The sequence below is a fragment of the Glandiceps talaboti genome, chromosome 11 (genome assembly GCF_964340395.1).
Source record: "Glandiceps talaboti chromosome 11, keGlaTala1.1, whole genome shotgun sequence".
NCBI lineage: Eukaryota > Metazoa > Hemichordata > Enteropneusta > Spengelidae > Glandiceps > Glandiceps talaboti.
The window spans coordinates 2888181-2913543 of NC_135559.1; the positions used below are offsets into that span (position 1 = coordinate 2888181).

At 35.0% G+C, this 25363-nt stretch overlaps 1 protein-coding gene across 1 annotated transcript in view; it reads right to left on the reverse strand.

Annotated features, from left to right (window-relative positions):
• The window catches only part of LOC144442592 (TSC22 domain family protein 4-like), a 68805-nt gene extending 44198 nt beyond the window's left edge, over positions 1-24607 (reverse strand). Inside the window, exon 1 of the mRNA XM_078131974.1 lies at positions 23496-24607. Coding sequence (XP_077988100.1) covers positions 23496-24406 — 911 coding nt within the window. The 5' untranslated portion in view covers positions 24407-24607. The remainder of the gene's footprint in view (positions 1-23495) is intronic.
• Positions 24608-25363: the final 756 nt, after the last annotated feature.

Below are 25363 nucleotides of genomic sequence, written 5' to 3' on the forward strand. Positions count from 1 at the left end.
ACTGCATAAAGGTAAAATTCACAACTGCATATTGTCTCTTTACCATCTATATATATTTATCAGAACACCTCTTAAATCAGTTGGCCCTTCATGTGGCAATGTGTGCAGTCAGTTTATGGTGTACGACAATCACTTTCACAGCAGTGAAACGAACATATTTATCTGTGTATTGTTTGGTGTAACTACATGTATGTCATACATCACCACACAATTTTTAGGATTGCTATTTTACATTACATTCACAATCACAGTAGGCAGAACAAGACTTGCCTCAACTATCTGTACATTATAAAAGACAACCCTGAAGCTAAACACCAATTACTGCATTTCATGAAAGAAGCAAGGCATGAATCATGTATTAATAGTTTGAACTGAGAAATGCATGTACATGTATATATATTTGTACATTCATTTTTCAGCTTCAAATTTTTAAAAAATAAATTACAGCTCTAGTGTATTGTTTGAAATATGATATAGCATCATCCGTACATTGGCTAAAATCACTATCAGCCTGAAATTGCGTGAATTGATAATGTTTAGTAAGTTATCCTAAAACATTTTTTTCCATATATGTTCTTTAATTTGGCCTAAATTTTATCCACATAGTACATGAAAGCTTAGACATTGATAAATTCATGCTAAAACCACTCTAATAATATCCCCAACCCGACCCTGTAAAATAACATGCATCCTCCAAATGCCATAGTTACCCCTAACTTGGGTCAAAGTGGCCATATGGATCAGGATTTCATGAGTATTTATTTTGGATTTTTAATTCATAAATCAAATTTATTATGGCTTCCTACTTGAAAAATCAACGTGAAACAATATATTCATGATCAACTCAATAAAATGTAAAAGATTAATAAATGTGTAAAATGTTTGAAATTGTACATACAATAACAAACTTTACATATTTTTTAGTTTTTTGCAATTGATTGATTTACAAACACAGACTTGGTCAATGTTGTTTCACATTGATTTTTCAAGTATGACGCTATGATAAAATTGTTTTATGAATTTAAATTCCAAAATAAATACACAATCCTCATCTCTGTGGCCAATTTTAAGTTCAGAAGAGATTGAGTAATCAACATAAACTCTATAATTGGAATGGGTTCATTAGTCTGGCCAACAATCTAAATTTAACCATGATCAATTTATCAATAATTAAATTCAAAAATTTCTTTTGATAGTTCAAGACACAAACTTTAGTTTACTTTGCTGACTAATTTACCTTTGTAATTATGTCTAACATTTATCAATATCAAATATTAAAATTAAAGATTTCTTAAAAGCTCGTACACAATTTCTCTGTTGGTTCTAGACTATAATATTCCTCTTTTATCCAACTAGTAATTACTTAAGCAATAAACCACCCTGGGGATGGTATACCAAGAGGTTTTGACCAGTGAACGAAATATATGCACGAGCGATAGCGAGTGCATATATTGAGTTCACTGGTCAAAACCAAGTGGGATACCATTCCCATGGGTGGTTTATCGCTATTATATTATACCATTATATTGAAAATATCGGAAACAAGATAAGACGCAACATTTTCTGGTTTCATTTGCACCCCCATCCATGCATGGACTACAACGTTCTAGACAAACAGTGAACATCAAAATTTGGACGCGTGCCAACTGTGCATTATCGCTCATTTTAGACGCGCTAGTTCGATGTCTTGACAATCAGATCTCACGATTTGCGCCATCAATATACTGGTATTATATAATTGTGTATAAACAATACCCCCTGGGAGAAAGAGGATTAAATTCCTATACAGTGCTAAATCATATGAATATTATTTTACGATTTCTTGGAAATATTCCTAAATTTATCAATGCTAGACCATGAGATAACTTCATATACTACATATTATATACGTCAGCATCATTGACATTTTTTTAGGTACTGCATGCAATCTATAGTATACAATTAACACAGCAGGCATCTTAGCCTCTAGATAATGAAGAACTCAAAGATCTTAGATTATTTTGTAGATGTCTCTTGACTGCAATTGTAGCTGCGGGCACTGTCTCATAATTTTCCGCATTTTTACTTTTCTCATGAAATGATTTTATTGAAATTTGAGCTGAACATGTAGAGTATCTTAATATAGTAACTAACGACAAGGATTTTCTTGGGGAATGAATACTGAAGTACTTTTTGTCAACTGACAAGAATTACATCAATTTTCTATTTCCTGCTTTGACATGTACATGTATGTGCATCCAAAGGTAATGAACCTATTTCAAGACATTTTTATTGTCCTAAAATAGGTAATTCACGTCAGTTACATAAATATGTTAAAATGGTCACCCAATGTTTAAGGAATCAACAGCTGTCTTTCATGATGGGTGTGTGTGAGTGTGTGTGAGTGTGTGTGTGTGTGTGTGTGTGTGGGGGGGGGGGGTGCATGAATATTATTTAGGCACTACACATAAGATACAAATGTATAATCAAATGATACAAGTGCTGGACATTATTGAAATAATTTGGTTTGAAATGCTATACAATATAAATAATCAATATACAGAAACAAATGTAATATTACACCTTGAATTCATTTTGATAGTGTTTCAAAGGTCAAAACCTCTTTCTATATAAAAAGTTTATCACCTGTATATTCTCATCAAAAACAAGGCCATGTAATGATATAATATGCTGAGATGTATACTGGCAATGATTGTGTCATTGTATACTCTCATCGAAAACATGGTTAGGTTTGGTGATAGATACAAATATATATATGAAAATGTATCCTATACCTAGTATGAATGCTACTGATTGCATGATATTGCATGTTACCTGTATATATCATTCTCTCATAAAAAACAAGGCCATGTAAGATGATGGTAGCCCAAAGACTTGACTGTCTGGCTTGAAAATATCGTTTGCTGAACAGGCCAGTATGTGGCGTCAATCAGCCAAGTCTCTCGGCTATACTGTCTGCCAGTATGTAGAGTCAGAGAGCCAAGTCTCTAGGTTATATTGTCAAACCAGAATGTCAAGTCAGATAGCCAAGTCTCTGGGCTATACTGTCAAGCCAGTATATCAAGTCAGATAGCCAAGTTTCTGGGCTATACTGTCTGCCAGTATGTGGAGTCAGATAGTCAAGTCTCTGGGCTATACTGTCTGCCAGTATGTAGAGTCAGATAGGCAAGGCTCTGGGCTATACAGTCTGCCAGTATGTAGAGTCAGATAGGCAAGGCTCTGGGCTATACTGTCTGCCAGTATGTAGAGTCAGATAGGCAAGGCTCTGGGCTATACTGTCTGCCAGTATGTGGAATCAGATAGTCAAGTCTCTGGGCTATACTGTCTGCCAGTATGTAGAGTCAGATAGGCAAGGCTCTGGGCTATACTGTCTGCCAGTATGTGGAGTCAGATAGTCAAGTCTCTGGGCTATACTGTCTGCCAGTATGTAGAGTCAGATAGGCAAGGCCCTGGGCTACAATGATGGATATACATGATACACATGAGTATGAAAATATGTACTGCCTACGCATGCAAATCCTTGTACAAGGCAATCAAATTTCAACCAAACATTATGTGAGATGATATATTGTGTTGGCATACATGTATAATATGGATTGAATCAATATTTTTTCTGTACATATTAGTTACAATTTCACAAAATGGTGTTCCTTCCGTGCTACACACAGTACAGATATTAACGCTACAACCCCAACCGGCAACGTGGTTTGTTTATTGATTCCTACCTATCTTTATTTTATTTTGTAGAATATCAAAATAAATGACACAGAATTATTGTTTTTTCCACAATTATATTCCCTTCATGTCTCAATCACACCTCTAGTCACCAACAAATTAAATGCAGTTCAACAATAATTTATGACAGTAAGTAACATTAAAAGTTCATTCTGATCCACATATCAACTTTTTACATGAATATTCATGAATGGGATGATATCCAAATATGGTAATATTCTATGCATAGGATACTTATTATCTCATCATACACAAAATCCATGAGTCACGATTGATAATAGAATCATAATAAATGTATACCTGATACTCACAGACAGACTAGACTCACCCTGTACTACTACATACATACAATAATGTAGTTCTACAAAATACACATTTACAATATTAGTCAAATCTACTGATTGAAATGCTGCCATGTGCCCTATGTATTGCTAATTTTATTGGACAATATTTCATATCTCCTCTCCATTGTCACAATATTCTCAACATACCACTTCACATACCACTGTACTTGGTAGGTTACACACACTATGATTTTTTGAAAACAATATAATAAAGTCAACATAACACTTTGTTACGCAATTTCAAATATTTTGAGACGGAGGTTCATCTTGCAAATTCCCCTTTAGTTGCAGTAGAAAGCAATGAACACAACAACACTTTGTTATATATTAAATGTGTACAAAATTCTAAGAATGGGGAAATGGGATTCCAACATCACCAAGATACATGTAATCAAAAGGATTATATTTATAGTATTAGTGGTTGAGTTCAACCCTATATTTGTACAATGGATGAATTATTAAAATAACTAGGTTTTCTCATGCAAATTTCCAAAACCTCTACTCTTAATGGGGGTATGAGTGGGGGTGGGGGTTGGAACTGGGGGGGGGGGGGGGGGGGTTGGAAAAGGGTAACAGGTGGGGTGGAGGGGGCACTGTCTTCACATACATTTCCAAAACTAGGTTTTCTCATGCAAATTTCCAAAACCTTTACTCTTAATGGGGGTTGGAGTTGGGGTTGGGGTTGGGACTGGAGTGAGTGGGTTGGGGGGTTGGAGAAGGGTAACGGGTGGGGTGGAGGGGGCAGTCTTCACATATATGTAGCTTTAAAACCTTATCAAAAACAGTAATTATATTGTATTATTCAGAATAGAGAGACACAGACTGAGAGGCTGGTCCTGTAATAACTAGAAATACATGTCAGACACTTTGATCCACTTCAGTGAATTCTGATAATGACAGGTTATTAGTAAATAAATACTTTTGATAACAAATCCACACCTGACTAACTCACAAATACACTGGAAACTTAGTAAACATTATTAGTCACATTACACTTGGGATCAACTATTTTTGAATTGTGTCATGTAATTCTAAAATAATTTGTATGATCCATAATACTCTAAATACATATCATGCATATAATAAAATGCTAACAATATTGCGTACGGGAAGAACTGACAAAACATTTAACCATCATACATGTATATAAGAAGCGTACCACGAAAACAATCACAAATATCAACAAAATAAATTTCTATAGACAGAACAGTAGATAGAAATAAATATATTTTGTATGTAAAAAATACACAAAAAATTTTCATTAAATAAATTATATTTCATGAAATATATGTACTTTGTAGCAACAATATATGTTTCTGATTTCTTGCAGTTGTAATGTTACTTCCTTTCTATAGGGTAATATGTTTATAATTTGATTTTTATTGCAGAGTACAATACACTCTACCAGTGTGACCACATCCAGTGAAATCAAGCGTTTATACACATGTATGTCATGTATATTGGTATATGTGTATGACTGCATTGATTATATTACAACTGGTGTATTGGTTCAGCTTATCCATTGCATTCCAATACTGATGAAGTTCTTACAGGTCAGATCATTGCAGGTGACCCCTATACTACACTGTCAAGCTAACAAGCACACCAGCTGCCCGTGTGGTATGCAAAATATACATGTCTATTTCAGGCATAATAAAAAAAATTGAGTGGTTCCGATTACGCTCAATTTTAGAATAGGTGGGTCGGTCGATTTCTTATTTTATTTTTCTTTTATATTATTTTTTCAGATGCGGGTGTCTAGTTCAGGTAGTTATGTTTTCCATTGTTTTCCATATGGTCTCTGTGTTGTTGGTTTCTTCTCATCAGATGTACAACCATTACAGATTGAAAGAACAGTTCTATATTGTCTTCTTAAGTTGATGTCAGTTTCAGCATCCACTATTTCTTGCGAGACTTCACAATTTTTACAATTTTTTTCTCTCGAATACATAAAAAAAAGTTTAGGGTCGGCGTGAAAAACTAGGTGGGTCGGGTAACCGGAACCAAACTACATTGTAATTTTTTTTGTTAGGCCTCACTTGCTTTATGCTGTTCTGGATGTATAGAAAAAATTGCAATGTATCTCTCAGTATCAGTAGTAAAAGTGTAATAAAAAGCAAAAATCATTTTATGATCATTTCTTTTAATGTATTAGCAGATGTTTACAGGTTAGTGTCACTTCAATAAAATACATTTACCATGAAATGTAGGTTACTTACGGAGTAGTAGCAATACAATAAAATATGGACCTCATAAAATAGAGATAAAGGAAATATAATATTTATCTGAGCTGAGGGAACAGAAACGCAACGACGAGATAAATAATTCTCTTGATTTTTAGATTTTTTCAGATAGTGTAAACCTAGATATTTTCGCTACTAGAAAATTTTGTGATTTTACAGTCTTCAGCTAGTTCTCAAAGACTAATTTTTACGAATTACCAGACCGGTACATTGTGTTTATGTACAAGAAGACAGTATAGCCACTACTTATTTTTGCATCTGTATTTTCCAGTGAAATAAGCAAAAATAAGTCTTTTCTAGGTTTACATTATTTACAGACTAATATAATAGCAATTTTATAACATGCATTTATCATTTTCAAGTACAGGTGCTTCATGGGTATTATAAATACTTGCATATCACAGCAACAAAGATATGATCATATCAAATTTCATATTCAATCTATCATAGATTCTACAGATATGCACAAACTACATCGCATTGATCCTGACCCATATGACTACACAACAACACATGTTCATGGTATGCAATATTTGTTCAATAATCCATTTCACAACTCGTCAGTTATTATTGATCACTTGTGTAACCTGAGCTGGAAATGGAGATTACCAAAATAACCTCACACTGTACAAATTCAAATATACATTAAAAGGATGTGAATTATCTCACCACTGATGACCTATAAATAGTGAACAATTGTCCTAATGTTATAATAAATATCACAGCTAAATATCATGTACATATATCTTCTTTACAAGTATGTTGCATGCATAACCAGTGTTGTTGGTTTTTTAAGGGTGGTAAGCAGATAAAATCTACCCGAGTTCCAATGTCATTTTAATACCAGGGTTCCTCACCAAAATAATGGTACAATATATTTGAAACTATGCTAGTTTTACACCATGTTTCCACTTTCTGTTACCGGGGTTCCCCCCTACCTTAGCAAAAACCACTGCTAACCGAACTTAGTATTTATTATTTTTTTAATTTTTAGTTAAAACCCACAAAATTACACAATAAACATTTACATATGTTTGTGTTTAGCTGAGGAGTAGTAATCAATGTGAAATTGCAATTTTTTATTTTCATTTTTTTTGGGGGGGGGGGGGGGGGGCTATCAAAATAACTACTTTTGAGGATTTACACTGGTGGAATACACAAAATATACCTACCAAATATGCAATAAAAATGATCATCTTGAGCCCTAATTAATCTAAAACTAAAAATACAATTTTCTTTCCTTCTCAAAACAACAATTTTTTAGGATTTACATCAGCAGAACACACACTGCTCAAAATATACCTACCAATTATGTAATAAAAATGTGTATCATTATCTTGAACTCTAATTAATCTCAAATGACAATTTTTTTAGGATTTACATCAGCAGAACACACACCATTCAAGATATACCTACCAACTACACAATAAAAATGTATATCATTATCTTGAGCCCTAATTAATCTAAAACTAAAAATACCATTTTTTTCCTTTTCAAAATGACAATTTTTGAGGATTTACGTCAGCAGAACACACACTGTTCAAGATCTTCCTATGCAATAAAAATAATCATCTTGAGCCCTAATAATATCTAAAAATGTTTTGCTTTTTAAATTCTCAAAAAAAAAAAGTCATTTTTGAGGATATTCATCAATGAAAGACATTTTTTACTTATATAGTTTTCTTTACAAACCAGAGTATAGCTAATTCACAGGATATAAAATACAGTATTTTTTCATTGCACTGGCTTTCTTTAGAACTCACAATTCCCATGTGAAAGACAGTCTCTATAGGGTAAACTGCCTCATTTAAAAGGCAATTATATTTACCCTATGGGAGAAAATGCCAGCCCTTATTCTGCAAAATAATTTTTCAAATGAAATACTGTAATGTAGAATGTTGCATTTCACCTTTGAATAATTTGTTTTTGATAGAAATGTGGGTTTTTTTAAATTGAACTAAAATACAAAACAATGAAAATATTATAGACTTTCTACAGTGTATGTATCTCTATTAGTGCTTCATTCATTAGAGAAATGGCTGAAATATCTTACAAATTTCAAAACAAAGGATATTTCAGTGAAATCATAGATTTCAATTTTTACTATTTTGCTCAATTTGAAAGAATAAATTGTCTATGTATCCCGGTGAAACTGAAGATGTATATACACAGCTGATTTCTTGTTTCAGCAATAGAACAAAATTTATACAATTTGGAAAAATCTAGTTTTCTACAACCATATCTTATACCCCCCCCCCCCTTGTAACCATAATAGTCTACAAAACATAAGTAGATTTTCACCATCACATTCAAAGTTATCACTCTTAAAAATACACCTGTCAGTGTTAATTTATATCCTGTAAAATATCAATACCCTACAGTGAAATGAAAGTCAGACAACCTTGCCCTGTCTCAGTGAAATTGCCAATGCACCATCACATGATCAATCAAAAGAAAACCTACAGCCTTGTGCAGTTTGAGTATATGCCAGTGGCTAGCTAGAAAGTATATCTACAGTGACTTATTAGCTGGAAAGCACATCAAACTACAGTGACACATTACAATGTGTTGGCTTCTTACTCATTACTAATACTAAGTGGATAAATTGAACTTCTAGTACACATTGTATAAGCAGCCTACATGAATGTCATGTTTATGTATGTATGGGTGTGTGGGTATATGTGTGTGCGTGCGTGTGTGTGTGTGTGTGTGTGTGTGTGTGCGTGTGTGTGTGTGTGTGTGTATGTATGTATGTATGTATGTATGTATGTATGTATGTATGTATGTATGTGTGTGTATGTATGTGTGTGTATGTGTGTATGTGTATATGTATGTGTGTATGTGTGTATATGTGTGTGTATGTGTATATGTATGTATGTGTGTGTATGTATGTGTGTATGTGTATATATGTGTGTATGTGTGTGTGTATGTGTGTATGTGTATATGTGTGTGTGTGTATGTGTGTATGTGTATATGTGTGTGTGTGTGTGTGTGTGTGTGTGTGTGTGTGTGTGTGTGTGTGTGTGTGTGTGTGTGTGTGTATTGGTACATGTACATTTATATATTTGCATGTGTGTGTGCATTTCACATATTCAATTTTCAGACATTCTGTACACATTACCATGTAATGGCAGAATATAAACATTAGTATGGTATTAAAGTGAGCTGATAACACGTTTGTAATGAAGTCATTCTGAGTAAAGTTATCAGTATTCACATGATGTGATGTCACACAGAAGACAATAATCTGTTCTAGTCATTGCCATGCTTATCTGATTTCTACAGGAAAAAGACTCTCACCGATAAATAATGAAGTGCAATGCTGCTTTCAGAGTGAGTACCAACACAAGATCGGATGTCGCAACGCTGCCATACTTCCTTTTCTCTTTAGGTCTTGTGTCCTTGTTTTCATACAGGTTTCACAAAAGGCAAGGTGACCTTAAATATAGTATACTACAGTTCTTTGACAATCAATCACCTACATGTATAGCCAACATGGTTTAGAATACACCATCAATAATTCACAAATACATGTCTGACTTTGTAAATTCATTCTGAGTTGTGTTCTAGAGCCAAATGGAGACATTTCAATGAACTATGATTCTAGTATTTTACAAACAAAGTCATCCTTCAAAGATTATCAAAGTGTTCTTATCTTATCCACCTAAGCATGAAGTCGGGAAATCTTACTTAGATGGCAGAATCTGGAAATCTGAATTAATCTGTGCATGGAAATTTTCTGTTCTTCATGGATAAGCTTATAGTTAGATCATTTGACTTGCCAAATATAAAAGTTCATACTAGATTTGAAGTGAAAAATCTTTAGTCGGCTATGAATTGTTGATGACCTAGTCAGTACAATTCATTTGGTATATACAATATAATAAACAGTAGTGTTTCTGTTTATTGTATATTTTCAATTGAAACTGCTTAGTGTTGTGTGTATATATATATAATGTGTGTGTGTGTGTGTGTGTGTGTGTGTGTGTGTGTGTGTGTACAAATTGTTTGTATGTGCATGTGTGTATGTGACACCACACAAAAACAAATTTTCACTGAGGTTAATATAGAAAATAAATGCATTGTAGAAAGAACAGTCCACATTCGATCTGCATAATAATCATTAAAATTCATTGTTATGCAAATTTCATCAGAAAAACTTGTTATTATTCTCTGCCAATACTTGTGCATTAATTGGTTCATTGTTATGCAAATTTGACAAGGAAAACTATCATTTCATATGTATACTAGTGCATGCACTTTATACACACTTGGCAGTTTTGGTTGAAGGCTTTTTTACCTCAGCTGATTTACCTACAGCATTTTTCCTAAGCATGATTTATATGTACATGTAATACCTAGTAACTAGGAGATGACACCATATATTTAGTGGGTGTGTACATCAAATTCTGTATTCATTATGACAAGTGAATATGACCAACATCAGCATTCTTTTGATTCTAGTTGAACGATACATAACTATTTATATCTGCATGGCTGGTCATGGTCAATGATGTGGGCTGGAAACCCAGTGTCAATACACAAATACTTCACATGGCCTCATTTTTAATGTCCAGGTGAAAAAAATCTGCGAGGCACAGGAGGAGTCCTGGAGTATAAATCAATATTCTTGTTAGTAGTAAGAAGTTGGTATATTATATGTACTGTGTGCCATTACCCTCTGACATCGTCTGTAAGATATGACATGTCAATGTCATGCCACCATAACAAGTCAGTACAGAAGAACGGCTAAGGTTGTACACTCCGACAAATCTTGCAGTCTATCTCTAAAAGTGTATATAATAAATTAGGTGTAAGTTAATATGTTAAGCTAAAAAGTCTTTTTCATTTTGCACTGAAAGTGGTACAGAAAGGCTAAGCGGTATACAAAGCCGTTTTTTAATACTTGTAACTAAGGTGATAATGGCTACTTGATAGGCAGCTTCTCCTTCAGACAGTACTTCTCAAGCCTTTACTACAAGACTTGTTTATCAGCTAGGCAACTACATGTACACTTGTACTTACACCAATTCCATGATTGATTCTCAAAGTCCATCTAAGTGCAACCTCAGTAATCTATTGGTGTCACTACACACTTCCTAGCAAAGTCTAATCAATGTAACAAGTTGTCACACACACTGATAATTATGACTTGCATAGGTGATTTCTCACTTGAAGTACTTTCAGTCATGGCAGTTCAAGGGATCACTGGTGATAAACTCAGCTTACTTGAGTACCATAAATCAATGGCCGTTGATCATTTCAATGTACTGGGTTTTAAGAATAACACTACCCTGGCCTCCTAAGTGTGGGATTAGCACATGTACTTAAAATTTCAAGGTAATTTAGTGAAAACTGACCTGGCATATCTTACTCAGCAATTGCTTGGCATAACTGACAGGTAAATGCAAGTTGACAGGTTTTCAGAAAATACAAATTTGTTGATATAAAAAGAAATTCCATTCAAAATACATCACAAATTTATGCACAGCATGATCTTTAGATGTTATTTCACATTACAAATACAGTGTATACTGTATGGTTTATAGACATCACTAGAAAACTCATTTTATTTCATTTTCTGAATACACTTTCTTCCCAACACCTGGGTGTCCCAGTCTTGATCTTACACCATATGTCCTAAGGGGCTACATTTATACATAGTAAAGGGACTGTCACTTTGTTGTCTAACCGCAAGGCAGTGTAAATAATCTGAACTATGTAGTTTGTACGACTATTAGCTATGCATGCTGACAGTTATGATATGTTCTTCCAGGGCTTGAAATTAACTTTTATCTTTGATAGTCTTAGTGTAGTTAGTGGGCTACCAATTTCAGAAAGTGTTAGCCAGAGGATGGTGACCAAAAGTCCTATATTCCTGAACTGAAAACAGAGTTCCTCTTTTGGAAATGTGTATTATTAAAATACTTTCATGTCCATAAATCTTCCATCCTTTAAATCATCACATAATCAGTGGTAGCCTGAGTGGGCTACCAGCTACAAATTGTGGTAGCCCCATGACAAGAATTGGTAGTCTGTGGACACAGCCCTGCCAGGGTCACTACATAGTCAGAATCCATGCTGTCCTATTCTACAGAAGATACAATAAAGGAAATTAAAATCCCTCTACATGCGTAATCACAGAACCATCTGAGTAGTTTGACACTTCCAACTGAACATTCACACAATATGGGGTACGTGTACAGAGATATGGATTCCAATTTTTGCAATGGCCATCATTACAGCTACATGTACAGACAAATTATGATATATAATCATGACATGTATATCAGAGCAGAAAAGTAAGTTGCCTGCTTGTGTCAATCAGATATGGTACCGTATATGCAAATGATAGAATTGTTATGGCATCACTGAATTCAGTATTCCACTGATTTTGTACAAAGTCTTACTGTCTTAGTCTAGTTACTATACTGTTTCCAGTATCATTACCATTTAGTTAGAAACCATGTTGGCATCCAGACTAATAAAGTCCCAACATCAGAATGTACTATCAACTTGTACAAGTTATCATAGCAACTTACTATCAACAAAATTTTAGGATAGCAACCCCCACCATAGACAGTAAAGGTAGGACGTGTTGTTCAGTTCAATTCTTAACCATGTGAGTGCTGGCTGATAAAAACAATACCACTGAAGGCATGGAGAGTAGGGTACCACCAGTAAAGTTGCTGAGCTACTGTTGGCTTTGGGATTTACAGTAATGACCATCACTGCTAGAACATTTGGTTATTCCATACAGGAAATGAGACCTTGGGGTTAATGAGACCTACTGAAGGAATTTAACTCTGGTTTTAAATTTTGAGATGATTGACATTTATGTGGTACAGAGATCATAAATGCTGATCTGTCATTGCAAGTATATTATAGTACAAACTGATTTGACCTCTGACACGCCTGTCAAAGATCATAAATGTCATGACATCACAACAAACTTCTTACAAGTTGACACTGAGAAACTTCCTACCAGTGTTCCACTTCCTGTACAGTTAGTTTTCCTTGAAAGACAACATGTCTTCCCTTTCCTACAAGCTTGTGTTGAGTATTTTAAATAGACATGCACATATTACTATATTCTTAACTTCATATCCTTGTGAGCCTGCAAACTTTTATCCCTCCCTCAATAAAATTTTCCAGGACACTTCAAACATGTATTCCCTGCCCATGAGGAACTTCAAACTTTACATGCGTATCGTATATATTCCCATTCTGATGATCACATGCTTTCCTTCTGAATGTACCAGTAACAAGGCTTCCCATGTGCTTTCTCTTCTCATAAGCTTTCCTTGGGGAACTTCCAGCAACATGTAATCCTCCAGGTATGCTTTCCGAATAAGACTTCAAATGTATACTGCATGTATTCCCTTTCCCACCCATGCTTACTAGAGACTTCCAACTTTTCCTATACATATGCATGTATTCCCCTTCTGATACGCTTTTCCTGTGTAACTTCCCACATCTATTCCCCTTTCCCATACGCTTGGAGACGTTATACATGTACATAAATGGGAACACATTCCGCTTGATATTATCCTTTCCTAATCAGATTTCAAACATCCATTCTCTTTCTGATAAGTTTTCTTTGCGATGGTTGAGAGACTTTTGCCATACATCTATTAAAATACATTTGTAGTTCCTTCCCTTTCATTATACTTTTCCACCAAGAACTCCATGCATCATTTTGACACATCTTTTTATTATTGTGACTTTTCATACCATTGCTTGCACGATGTACAGAACACATTTTGTGTTTGCCACAACATATGGGATGATCAAGTAATCAAATTATCTATTCTTGGCTGAATCTGTGTAATTAGATTTAATGGTACAAATTTGATTAACATGCATCTGTCTGTCAATGTCTCTCTCCTTGTTCACATTCAATGGTTACAGAAGTTTCATTTTTTTTACATATTTTATTCATTTTCTCCAATAAATAATTGTTTTATCCTGTTTGCATTATGTTTGAAGTATTGATTATTTCAAATACGTTTTTTTCCAAGATATGGACCAAGTTGATGTATTCACATATTTTATTATGAGTGGTACATGTAAATCGATAAAAAGCAAGTTCCCCCAGGTATTTCAGTGGAATATCCAGAGAAAAGTACTGTACAAGACTGAAAATCTATACAAATCATACTTGACATCCCTTCCCCTCTTCTCTGTTACCATGGTTTCAAACCCTAACATTCTCCTCCCCTCCCATCCTCAGTTATAAACCTCAACAAAAACACTGATTGATTCAGGTAACAACCAGACATTTCTATTAATATTATTCAACACACTTTCTCTTTGACAGGATAGGCGACAATATTTACACATTATATTCTCATGACTAACCATTATAATTATCCTGGTTATGTTATACAGATTTCCATGTCTGTGCATGTAATTTTATTTAACCCTTGCTATATGTCCTTGCTTTGAATGATTTCATGAAGGCTCAAAGAGTGTGGCTTGGGGTCTCTTTCAAAACTTAAGGTCAAATTGAGGATAAAATCTCCCATCTAAGTTTCATTACTATCCAGCACATTTTGACCACAATTTCCTAAAAGGCAACTGGCATAATTGTAAATTTTAAATGTAATTGCAGAGATTTCACAACCCACTAAGAGTGTATGGAATTCAGGCTAATCCCATTAAATTTGCATATTTTCTATACACACATTTCATTAAAGTTTGGAGGTGAACTGTTTATAATTATTTTTTTCACTTCTGTATAAATTAATTTGGTGGTTTATTTGGTGGGAGTTTATAGGGTACCTACTGTAGATAAAGTCCCTGCAGTAAATAACACCACCTTACAAATCTGAACAATAACACAAACATCTTGGATATCACATCTAAATGGCCCCTAGAGATTTGTGAGTGTAACACGTTTATACAGTGGTACATCAACTCACTCATCGCTATATATTGATCTTGTGAGACAAACTTCATTCACACACACACCCCACAGAAGAATAGCTGGCTATACAACCATGACATTTTGCCAGTACCTACAATAGTATCTACAACCACAATATTTGTTCAAGAAGAGAAACCAGTCAACACAGCATCTAGTCAAAATTAGAGTATCTAAAAACAAGACCTAATTACATCCAAACAAATATAATCATTAAATATGCAAATAGGAAATTAAACCTGTCATAAACAATTATAGTGCCAGAGACATTTCCTCTATTTTTTTCAAAAGATCCAACTTCTTTCAGAATTCTTTGGTGCCTTTTATCTGAGAACACAACATCCCTGAACCACTTATCTGTAATTACAAATCTTTCATATGTTAATAGCATGCTGAATTGTTGAATTCTTGTACTGGTCTTTGTTGTGTTTGAATAAAATTGAATGTTCCACCAGGCTTGACCCATCCCATGTATGAATATGTTGCTGTGTACATGGTTTTATTACACATTAATTAATGTAACACCAGTAATGAAGAAAAAAACATGTTTGGGTTCCTATAACACACATTACGATGTATATGAAATGTTCCATCCCATGACTCAATTTGTGGATATATTTTTACACATTTTTTATAACAGTCCTGCTTGAAAACAGAGTTTACGTCAGGACCCAATTCTAACAATGTTCCTATTCATGTAAAAGGAAAGAGGCAACATCAATATCAAGTCCTGAATTACTTCGTCGGCAAGAAAGACTAGGTAAAATATACTATAGTATCCTTATGTTTCCATCTGACATTAAAACTTACCTGTATGTCTGACAGATAGAAACAAATGAAATTTCACAGTTACATATTCACATTTTCTTTTCTCATTGTTCTTTGTTTTAGAGGGAAGGGTAAGGGTATACAACAATACTGTACCATTCATAAAATTGTGGTGAGGAGTCTACAGACTACAGTATGTGGTGAGGAGAGGTGTATGTAGCCTAATAAAGGGAATCACTGCAAATAAAAATACAAGCTTCTACCCTTTTTTTTTTCTCTTACTGCAGGACTAGAATTCCTTGTGGACTACTCATGACTAAATTACAATATATGGATCCCGTGAGATGTTCTCAATCTCAGGTTAAATCCATATGAATATGTGCAAGGATGATAGTGAATTTTGACGTAAAAAGTGAAAACACTTACAAATGCAAATGCATAAGGTTACGCTAATTTATCAGAATTATCCTCAATTATCTGAAAATTACGTTTTTTGAAACAATATTCATGACAGATGGGTTACTCCAACAGTGTAACACCAACATAATGAGCTAATACTTCTGTAGTGAATGAGTGTCTGAGTATGCCAAGAGACAATTAGTCATTGGGGACTGTTTTAGAATTTTTCATTATCTATTAAAAGTTGAACAATACGGTACATTTATCGCATACTTATGTCTCCTGTATGCTAATCTGAAGTCAAAAGCAGCTACTTCTTTTGACCTCCTCCCACCAACACTCAAGAGAATACTAAGTACCTAATTTGTATAACACTAGTTTGATTACCAGCCAATGCCAATGCCTCTCTGGAGGTGTAAATATGTGGGTGTGGCAGTCCATGTGGCCAGATATAGTTTTAAAGTGACCACACAAGTTCTCCATGCTCAAGTTAACTGAAGCGTCAAGTCCTGTGGATAAATGTAAATTGTGTACCAAATCTCTTCATCTCATGTCCAAATGACGTCAAAACTGACACTACACTCAAGGTGTTCCCTTCTTAATCTCAAGCCATCTACTCTCTCGAGTTTTTATTTTGCATTGAATCCTCAACAAGCACTGTCACAGTCAATTTTGTAAGCTAAATGCATGTATTTACAGATTACCAACATTTGGACAGATTGGATCACAGTCTGAAAAGTCCAGTCACCGGTCTACTTATATAATCAGTCACTTATAAGGCACACATGAATCTTTAAAGGCTAATTGGATCAGTGTTTTGTGAATTTTGTAAGGAGTTGTTGAGAAACTGAAAAGTAATCAAATTATTAGAAACATTTTCTTATATCATTTTTTTGCAAGGAAACATGTATAAATACATCAAACATTCTGCAAAGCCTTTCATAATGCGTAATTGCTCATATAGCACTCTCTACAGGATCTTTGAAACAGTACTCTTTTCAGGACCTCTGAAACAATACTTTTTTCATCATAAATTTTATCTCCTAAAAACATCAAAGGACAGTCTATGTTAGAGACGCCTGAACAAAGCATTTCTTCATAAAACCTTTGTACAATAGAGTCATAACACAAAGCAACTGCAAGTAGCTGGCCAATAAAACATGTCTGGAACAGTGGCATCTGGAATGCAATGTCAAAATCTATTATTTTAAAATTGTGCAACAGACTATTACTAAATGGCACAATAAATCTCCTGTCATCTACTCAAACAAGTTCAGGATTAGAAGCAAACTGAACTACTGGAAAGGTTGACACAAATACAAGTGTTTCTGTGGTACGAGTCTGAGCAGCCTGTATTGCATGTATTATATCAATCACCTACATACACATACTACAAAGTTAGTTTAGTGATATATGCACAAAGCATCTGTTTGTTTTGGGATAGTCAGCAAAAATACAAACTGTCTCGTTGTTAAGGGATTCTTTTGCTCATAGCCATGTCACACTGTATGCATCCTAGTCTGGGACCATATGCCATTTCAAGACACAATAACCCTTTCCATTTCATTTACAAGGACAGGATGGCTAGCAATCTATTAGTCTGGATGCTAACATGGTTTGTAACTAAACTGTGAGTGGAGGTGTAAATGGTAACAGTGCTGTATAGGAACTAGACTACCAATCTATATGTATCCTGACAAACAGCATGTACTGTCAGTAAGGGTGACTGTACTTTTTTCTGTTTCTCATTACCCGACCAACCCAAATTTTCAGCTCCAACATCAAAATAAAAAAATTGTTTTATTTTCACCGTCCTTTATATTTAGCAAAACAGTGCTCTTTCTGGTAAGAACAAGCCAGTGTCTGGACTGTCAATGTCATCTACAGTCATGATAGCGGCGGTGACACTTGTTCACGAACAGAGCATTTCTTTCATGATGGAAGTCATTCAAGTAGGGGCTGAGAACATGCCAATTGTGTAGAGAAGCTGGGAAAGAGCTTGTTACCAAGCATCCAATAAAAAGAAGATAGAGAGGAGGAAAAGGAGAGACAGATTATTTTTTATTTTTTTATTTATTTTTTAATATCGACCGACCGACCGACCGACCAACCGACCGACCGACCCATAGTTGCCATGAAAATGTAATGAGAAACATTTTAAAAATTGGGTCACCCTAACACACATGTACATCAACAGTACATATCAACTGTATTCATCAAGACAGCATTCAAACAGTGTGCCTCAAGGAGTGTTACATTTAGGAATTCACAAAACAAAGGTATATCCTGTACTTTGAATGGTAATATTCAGAGTTCCAAACCATAGTCTATGTCCAAACATGGTATGAATATGGAGGTAGGACAGAGCATAAGCTGCTCACTGTATTGATACATATCGGACGATTTCCAATCTGACAACCAAAGAATGAATCTACCGAACAATGTGATGCTTACATGAATTTCAATGTAAATGAATGCACTTATATTCTAGTAACCATGGTATTTCCATTCTACTAATCTGGGTATGAATACTAAATAAAATGTTTGCATATCACAACAACCCTGACAGCTTCCTGTTTAGCATGACGAAAATCAATAGCAGTGCTTACTAGCTAGCTAGCTGATCACTCTGATTAATACAACTCACCCATGACAGTGTGATGTACCAAGACATGACATAATCATAATATTCTAAAGTATACTTGACTACTTCCTGTCTGGTCTCTCATAATGATACAGAGACTTATGAACAACATAAGTGTTCACACAGCCACCTGATCACTTTCTATGGGGTAATTATAAGAACTAAAATATTATATTTATACTTGCTATGTACACCTAACTACATGTACTTCCTGTGTGACTTTCACATAAGTGTTCTGAGAGCAACATGGCCACTTCCAGTGTGGTAAATATACTAGCAGTATACACCATAGACCTACCATACAGAGAAATGTACATGATTCTACTGTACAAATGTTTTCTGTCTCACTTTCACTATCAACATAACTGTGTTCACAGCAACTTGGCCACTTCCTGTGGGGGTTATCATAGTAGACACATACTAACACATGAAATGTCCTATGACTTTAAATGTACACCTAACTACTTCCTGTCTGGCTTTCAACCATTGAACATAACAGAGTTTATACTATAACCTGGGCACTTCCTCTGGGGTTATTACAGTATATGCACTTTCAAAACATGAACTGTTCCTGATTCTAATGTACAAATGTATACTTAAGTTAACAACTTCCTGTCTGGCTTTCAATCATTGAACCATAGATCTTGGAGGGGATCTTGGAGGGGAACATAACAAGAGTTTATAGCAACCTGGCCACTTCCTGCGTGGTAATCATGACATGATACTAGTCCTTCCCAACTTGTCTGCACATAATATGGCTGGAATTTTAAGTGTTTAGTGAAAGCTCTCATGAACATTATGAACCGCGAGAATAAATGTCATTTCAAACTGCTAACACCTGATCATGAGATTTCATAACTTTACCGACCCAGTTCGGATTAGCTTCAAAATATCTTGGGTGTGAAAAACAGTTGTCTGCGGAGCCGTTGAATAAGCTGATCCAGAATAAAAGAATAATTGTATGTAATCTTTGTGGTTGCACAGTTTGCACTGATAAGATAACACTAACACCACAACTTTGGATTGAATCACACGCCTTTAAACACAGTACAATTACAAATGCATTCTGGGAATGAACTGTGGGCATGAATGTGGTACAACTGAGCAAAATATGTAAATTCTTTGATAATGCTTTTTTCTGACTTACTCAGCATTTCCATTTTTAATTTATAATTCATATTTATCTATGCATATTCATGAACTAGACAGCTGACACTTGTTCTGCATTCTCTGATCCACAAAATACCGCAAACACTAACAGATGAATGCTGCAATAAGCATCCATATTGCATAACCTGTATGTATCAACAAACCCTCCTGTTACATGTAGATGGTGGTTAATGAGTTTTTGTTCCTGAATTCTTCTGCTACATGTACTTTCCAGTTACATCACATTTTGAACTTGTCCATTGTTTCATTTCACTGGCAATGTCCACTTGTATCACCATAACAATGTCAAAAATGCTCCAAAAATAACTCCTGACAAGTCACTTGTTTATAAACATGCATGTACAAAATGTACTTGAAATAACTGAAAGCTTGATATCCCAGAACCATATCCATTTCAAAAGAATTGTATGTAGATTGCAAAGTTCACAAAAAACATTGGCACCAAAACAAACCATTGATCAACTTAGGACATTTCATTCCCTTCTTGTAGAATAGTAAAATACAGAATCCAACCTACATTTGTAAGGGCTCACACTGAAGGGCAAAATATTTAGGCAAAAATATATTTTGTCCCAGTGACATACATTTCAAAAGAAAGGTTAATACACTGTAGAAACATATTTAAGCATTATATCTTCACCACTTCTTACTATTTTCTGTCCAGTTCACAGCAGTGGCCTACATATACTAAGTGACAACCTAGCCAGGAATCCATGCTGTCATGTAGTGTCACTCAGAGCTAGAGACCAGTGATTTCTAGACTAATAACAAGCACCACGATACTGTAAGCAATGTACAAAAAGAAGCATATCTTAACTGCACAAACTTTTCAATGCCTAGCCGCATTTTTTTATCACAAACTTTTCCATAATGTTTATAAAACGTATGGTAGCCTTAACTTAAAACCAGGTCAACTACTGAACACCTCAAATCTTTCTGCATAAAACAGGTTTAACACAGATGTCATGGCAAAGTTACAGTCATCAAAGAATAAGTGCAGTCAGATATCAACAACACTGGTATAAACCTTACATAAATATGTGCCAGACTCCTCATATTCATTCACAGTCGTTTCCTGAATTCAGGATGTGGTATAATTCCTAGCAAAGTGAACTTCCCTAAGGCATAGGAAGCACCCATCAGCACATTCTAATGGTTGACCTACTGAGAATTATGACAAGAACTCCACTTGATAGCTCTTGGTAAACACTCCTATTTCCTACTTGTCCAAGCATGACTTTTTTAAGATTGCAACTATAAATGTAGGTTATAGGAGATTAAGATCTCTATAATTGATATTATTTATACTGTTATTGGCAATAGATCTCCTATATTAACATGTCACAAGTGTACAAATGTATCATGTGGCAAGAGAGCATTATCACATGCATGTCATGTGACAAAACTACAATGACTCTTATAGGGGGGTACATTTATAGAAAATGTATCTTTGTAATAATAACAGATAAGCAATTCTTGATCTCAACAAATTCTTTTCATTTGATGAATAATTACTGTCAGAAAGTCAACAGACAAAAAAACCAACATTTTAATTAGAATAATGTTCATTGAAACACCGGCAAATGCTTTTTCTCATGACTACATTTGGCAACATAACTGCCAAAGTTCCAACCATATGAACCTATTTTAATACTGAGATAGAAACCACGTTGACAATTGATCAAATTGATTGATCAGACACAGAATTTGTAATCACTGATTGATCATCACAACACTGCAATATGGGGTACATGCATCTATAAAATATCTTCCATAGAAATGAAGTAGAAATAAAACCAGTCAAGTGTTAAATGCTGTTTACATGTAACTCATTATCCATACATACCAGACAGTACAGGTAAGTTAGGTATGTTATATATGTAAACAGTTTACCTCATCAAATACTAAATCAATAACACTACAAACAAATACTGATTGAATTCCAATTGCTCCGATACCCAATGAGTAATAATCAACTCCAATCAAAAAGGTTACAAGTCAACCAATGCAATTACAATGACTTATTCCTGCTACAGATCGAACACTGAGAGAGCAACAAAGCAATCTTCCTAGTTACCACTATGCCCATTTTACTTTTGTGCATGACTAACACATAACTATTCATATGCTCATTTCATTTCCAACACTTTAAAATTTCTTTTTAAAATTTCAAAGAGCCAAGATTACAAAGTTTTTTTTACAGAACATCAATAAATATGTGTTATACAATCATATATCAAACTTATATTTACTACAACTCCAAATTTGTTTCAAATTTTTAAAATTAAACAAATGAAGAATTTAAGATTTAATATAATAGCGACCAAGGAATCTAGCACTTCTTTCGAACACTTCGCATACATGTTTTGTAATACAAACAAGTTTATTTACTAGTCCATACCAACATTATTTTTTTCTCTCTATGAATTTCCAAGCTCTCAAAATAAGACACAGGAAGATTCATAAAGTACTTTTGAAAATATTAGTTATGAGTGGATGCTACCTATGCCCGATATTGTGTTTGATTTACAAATGTACATCAAAGGACATGTATGTATCTGGTTCAAGGTAAAGGTTGTAATTATTCACGTGTTTGCACATCAGGTGCGTTTACTGCTGTACAGCAGATTAACTGTTTTTTATAGGAATCTGATAGGGTGACTAAACAAGGAGTGGAAGGGTCAAGGAAACACTGCTGCAGTCATGGTTTTAAAAAAAATGGCCGACCTTTATGTGAATGACAATAAAATCTCCACTGTCCTCATAAGATTTGCTGTTATATAGTTCTAACTTTGTATACTTGTACACTGACTTGTTCCAAATATCTTTCGGAAGCATATCATTTATGTGTCATAGGACTTTGTGTACCAAACATGTACACACATCAATTCATTCATTCATTCATACAGTCATTCATTTGTTCATTCATTCATTCATTCATTCAGTCAGTCATCCATCACATAGTACCAACAGTGGTTCTCACACCAGCTCAGTGCTTTTCAATTCACCATTCTCAGTGCATTGCAAAATTGGAAAGTCTCTTTTTTGAGAAGGAAAATTATTTTACCATTTTCATATAATTTTTCTTCTCTTTACAGACTAAATTGAACAAGGGGCAACTGTACAACATGGTCCAACATAGGGAGGTCAACATGTGTACACAGAGGCCACTTGTTCTTATACATGTATGGGTTGCCATGGTAAGCCATTTTTTAATGTAATACCTCATCTTACCTGTAATTTTGTGAAAATGTTATCAACCCTACCTGTCCTCCCCTTCAGATTGACCGTCAGTTGATGGTGCACCAGAAGACATATCAACACTTAGTGAGTCTCTGATATGTTCCACCATTGAGTGTCCACCATAGTCTAGTGGATTGGAAGGCTGTTGCGACTGTGATGTTGAAGACTGTATCGAATCCTGTCCCTGATTCTGAGTTGCAGCTTGACTTGTAGCATTATCAAATTCAAATTCATAGTTGTTGCCTGTATTTTGTGAGCTTTGTGGCTGCTTTGGCTGTGGTACTGTCTGTGTCTGTTGTTGCTTCGGTGGTGGTTTTTGTTTTGGTGGTTGTAGATCCCCACTACCTCCAACATTTAGGGGGTTTTCTGCATTAGCATCCTGGCCTGGTACATAATGCACTGAACTAGCTGCACTAGAATTGCCTGAGCCAGTTGGCTCTTTTTCTGTCGTTCCATCTGTTGCTGGAACAAGTTGTTCTTTTTCAACTGGATCTAAGTAGTCTCTGCACGTCCATCTGCCTCTTTTGATCGGTTCTATTGTTTCTACTTTAACAACTCGAAATCTTGAAGGACCATTACCATGGCCATTGCCGTAAGAATTTTGATGAACATTTCCATCAGAATTTATAATTTCCGGGGGTACTACTGGCAGATCTTCGATAGAATGATCAAGATCGGTAGTTCTCGACATCTCCAACATGTCAGACGACACGTCCTCCGCATGACTCTCGTCTAATTCGTCAATACTCTCGTTATCATCATTGTTGGTGTTTTCAGACACCTTAACACTAGTTATCTGGAAGCAGCTTTTCTTCTTTTGCCCGGCTACAGTATTTGGTAGGTGTTGCGAAGGAAAATCGTCACCAATATCAACGAACACAGATTTGTTATCCGCCATATTGGCTTCTTCCTGCAGGCCACTCTCTGCAGCCATCTTCGTAACGGGACTTTTTACCGCCGTAAAATCAACACTGATACCCACCTTACAAAGCCAAAGCTGTAAATAATAATTTCCATGGTTGTGTGTCTATGATGCGGTATCAGTAATAAGACCACTGACGACCAAAATGTAACTTTTCCAGTCAATTTCTGTAAAAACCGGTAAATTACAAACTACACTGGTTTCTTGTTCAAAACCCAAGATGGCGACAATCATGTGTCAGCTAGGGGGATTGTGGGAGTTATTGCGTCGACCCATTTCGGTTTGCCACGGGGGTATTACGCACATTGCTCAACATCGCACTGCATTATAGCGCACCCCGGGGTGGGGATAGATCTTGGTTGGGGATGTGTCAGACCATTTTATTGTTGTATTTCCAAATATCGTTTGTTTTTGTTAATTCATATATTTTTTATATAATTTTTCACAAACGAAAAGAGCAATGCATTGATCACACCCTTTCTTCGAAGAATGTTCACTTGGACTTGACCAGAGTCTGAGACCAGACTTGACCATGAAGATTTGACAAGAAGCAACCATGCGTAATTAATTATTTGTCAAAGTCATTATAATGTAGTTTGTCTTTTTTTTTGTTACGGGTGGTGCTGCCGTTTCCACCGCTGGGGTCGCCAGCCGTGATCACGAAGGAAAAAAATAACTATTATTTGAAAAATGAAAAGTGACACTGAGGATCGGACCCACTGTCGAAGTATATGACTATGCAGGAGAATTCTAAAGTTAAAACTTTTTGTGAGCAGCCAGTCGTACAGATGACGAGTGACATGGACGTTGAAATATTCAAACTGAAATTAAATGAAATGATATCGATTCGGTTCCGATTACAATAATTCAACCTTAGATCACCCATTTTTAATATTAGTATTTTCATTATGATAAGCTTGAAAGGGATTAGTAGACTAAACTTTGCTTACTTTTTTTCTTTTTCTCTTC